The following is a 2,500-nucleotide window of genomic DNA, read 5'->3' as shown; positions in this document are numbered from 1 at the left end:
ATGCAATGTTATGTTTCGTTTTGTAAAAAAACAATTCAGCATCAACACGTAGAAAGTACAGAGTCGGATTGAGCTTGAGGTTATGGCGCATTTCCACCGGCGGGTGCGGGTCGGTTCGGAATGCAAAAGTGCGGCATGGTTTGCGTTTCCAGCGCCAGAAGTGGGCATGACCCGGACTGAGCCGTATGGAGCAGTACTCCTCCGTTGGGGAACTGAGACGTCTGTAAGGGTGCCAACAAACTCGAGCTACACACGCCGTCCGTTAATTGGTCGACAGAATCGTCACTTCCGTGCAACAGAGGGATAATAGTTTGTATGTGTGTCTGTGTGGGTGTGCGTGCATCTGTTTATGTCTGTGTGTCTATGTGTGTGTGTCTGTGTCTGTGTGTGTTTGCGTGTGAGTGTGTGTGTTTGCATGTGGTTGTCTGTGTGTCTGGGTCTGTAAATGTGTGTGCGTCTGCATGTGGCTGTGTGTGCCTGTGCATGTGTGTGTGTCTGTACATGTGTGTGTGTGTCTGCATGTGCGTGTCTTTGTCTGTGCATGTGTGTGCGTCTGTGTATGTGTATGTGTGTGCGTGCATCTGTACATATGTGCGTGTGTCTGTATGTCTGTGCGTGTTTGTATGTGCGTGTGCGTCTGCTTGTGTCTGTGTGTGTGTGTGTGCGTGTGCGTCTGCTTGTGTCTGTGTGTGTGTGTGCATGTGTGCGTCTGTGTGTACATGTGTGTGTGTGTGTGTGTGTGTGTGTGTGGGTGTGTGTGTGTGTGTGTGTGTGTGTGTGTGTGTGTGTCCCTCACCGCTCTCCCCCAGCGAGCTCAGCACCTCCAGGATGATGTGGCTCCGCTCGGCGTCGGGGGCCCGGCGGAGCTGAAGGATCAGGACCCCCGCTACCTGGAGCTCAGCCAGCGCCTCACGGGCCGAGTCTGGGGGGGCAGGGAGGGGAGGTTAGGGTAGTTAAGATTAAGGTTAAGGTAGTTAAGGTTAAGGTACCCATGTCGGCCACGTTAAGGTAGGTAAGGTTAAGGTAGTTATGGTTATGGTACCCATGTGGGCCAGGTTAAGGTAGTTATGGTTATGGTACCCATATGGGCCAGGTTAAGGTAGGTATGGTTAAGGTAGTTATGGTTATGGTACCCATGTCGATCTGGTGATGGTAGTTAAGGTTAAGGTAGTTAAGGTTAAGGTAGGTATGGTTATGGTAGTTATGGTTATGGTACCCATATCGACCTGGTGAAGGTAGTTAAGGTAGTTATGGTTAAGGTAGGTATGGTTAAGGTAGTTATGTTTATGGTACCCATGTCGACCTGGTGAAGGTGGTTAAGGTTAAGGTTAAGGTAATTAAGGTTATGGTAGTTAAGGTAGTTACCCATGTCGGCCAGGTTAAGGTAGTTAAGGTTAAGTTAGTTACCCATGTCGGCCAGGTTGCAGAGTGCCAGCAGACACACGTTGACCAGCGGGTCGTTCTCGGGGTACTGCTGCATGATGGACACCAGGAGGGGGATCACCCCGGTCTGGACCAGGTGCTCCTGCTGGGCGGCTGGGGGGGGGGGGGGGGGGAGGGGAGTACAGATATTTGAGCATCCTTTAGAAGGATTCCACTAACAATAACCAGGTTAACCCCCCCTTATAAGCCAAACTAAGGGTCCCTTAAGCACCAGACTAAGTGTCCCCTTAAGAACCGGCCAAAGTGACTAAGTGTCCCCATAAACCTCAGACTAAGTGTCCCCTTAAAGCTCAGACTAAGTGTCCCCATAAGCCCCAGACCCTCTCCCCCTCACCGTTGTCGAAGCAGATCCTGCCGATGGCCCTCCCGGTGTTCAGCAGCATCTCCTGCTCCTTACTCTGCAGGTGGGGAACCAGCGCCCCCACCAGGCCGGCCTGGATACACTGCTCCCTGACACTGGCTGCACACACACACACACACACACACACACACACACACACACACACACACACACACACACACACACACACACACACACACACACACACACACACACAGATACACACAGATACACACATAGACACACACGTGCACACGCACGCAGATACACATATGCACTCACGGACACACATCATAGGCAAACCCACAAAAATGCACATGAGCACGCACACCCACATGCACACAGAGACACACGCAGAAAGTCGCACACACGCCAAGAAACACACGTAAATATCAACGTAAAATCTCCCCGAAATATCACAGTGAATCTAACCATTAACATCACTGGTCCAGAACTGGTTTTCTCCACTGAAATATTACATCAATGGTCAGAGTGATCCAGGGAAACAAGAGTAGACAGCAGAACTCCTATGAGGCCGTCCTCTCTAGGGTCAGTAAACAGCCCAGTGTGAGGGTCCCAATCTCATCCCCCACAGTGGCTCACCTTCCCGGGCCACCTCCGCCACCACCAGCGCCACCTGTTGGCTGAGCTGGTTGTTGTTCCTCAGGGCCTGGGCCAGTGTGGGCAGGATCCCACTCTTAGCGATGTCCACCGCAG

At 51.9% G+C, this 2,500-nt stretch overlaps 1 protein-coding gene across 1 annotated transcript in view; it reads right to left on the bottom strand.

Annotated features, from left to right (window-relative positions):
• Nucleotides 1-2,500, bottom strand: part of si:dkey-191g9.5 (rap1 GTPase-GDP dissociation stimulator 1) — a 12,689-nt gene that overhangs the window by 5,201 nt on the left and 4,988 nt on the right. The window contains exons 3-6 of the mRNA XM_030379229.1: nucleotides 2,387-2,500; nucleotides 1,778-1,903; nucleotides 1,408-1,536; nucleotides 797-922 (exon numbers count right to left, since the gene is read on the bottom strand). The exon at nucleotides 2,387-2,500 is cut by the window's right edge and continues 9 nt beyond it. Of these exons, the coding sequence (XP_030235089.1) occupies nucleotides 797-922; nucleotides 1,408-1,536; nucleotides 1,778-1,903; nucleotides 2,387-2,500 (495 nt within the window). The remainder of the gene's footprint in view (nucleotides 1-796; nucleotides 923-1,407; nucleotides 1,537-1,777; nucleotides 1,904-2,386) is intronic.

Source organism: Gadus morhua, chromosome 15 (genome assembly GCF_902167405.1).
Source record: "Gadus morhua chromosome 15, gadMor3.0, whole genome shotgun sequence".
Classification (NCBI taxonomy): domain Eukaryota; kingdom Metazoa; phylum Chordata; class Actinopteri; order Gadiformes; family Gadidae; genus Gadus; species Gadus morhua.
Note: the sequence above shows the minus strand (reverse complement) of the source record. Positions and strands in the feature narration are given on the sequence as shown.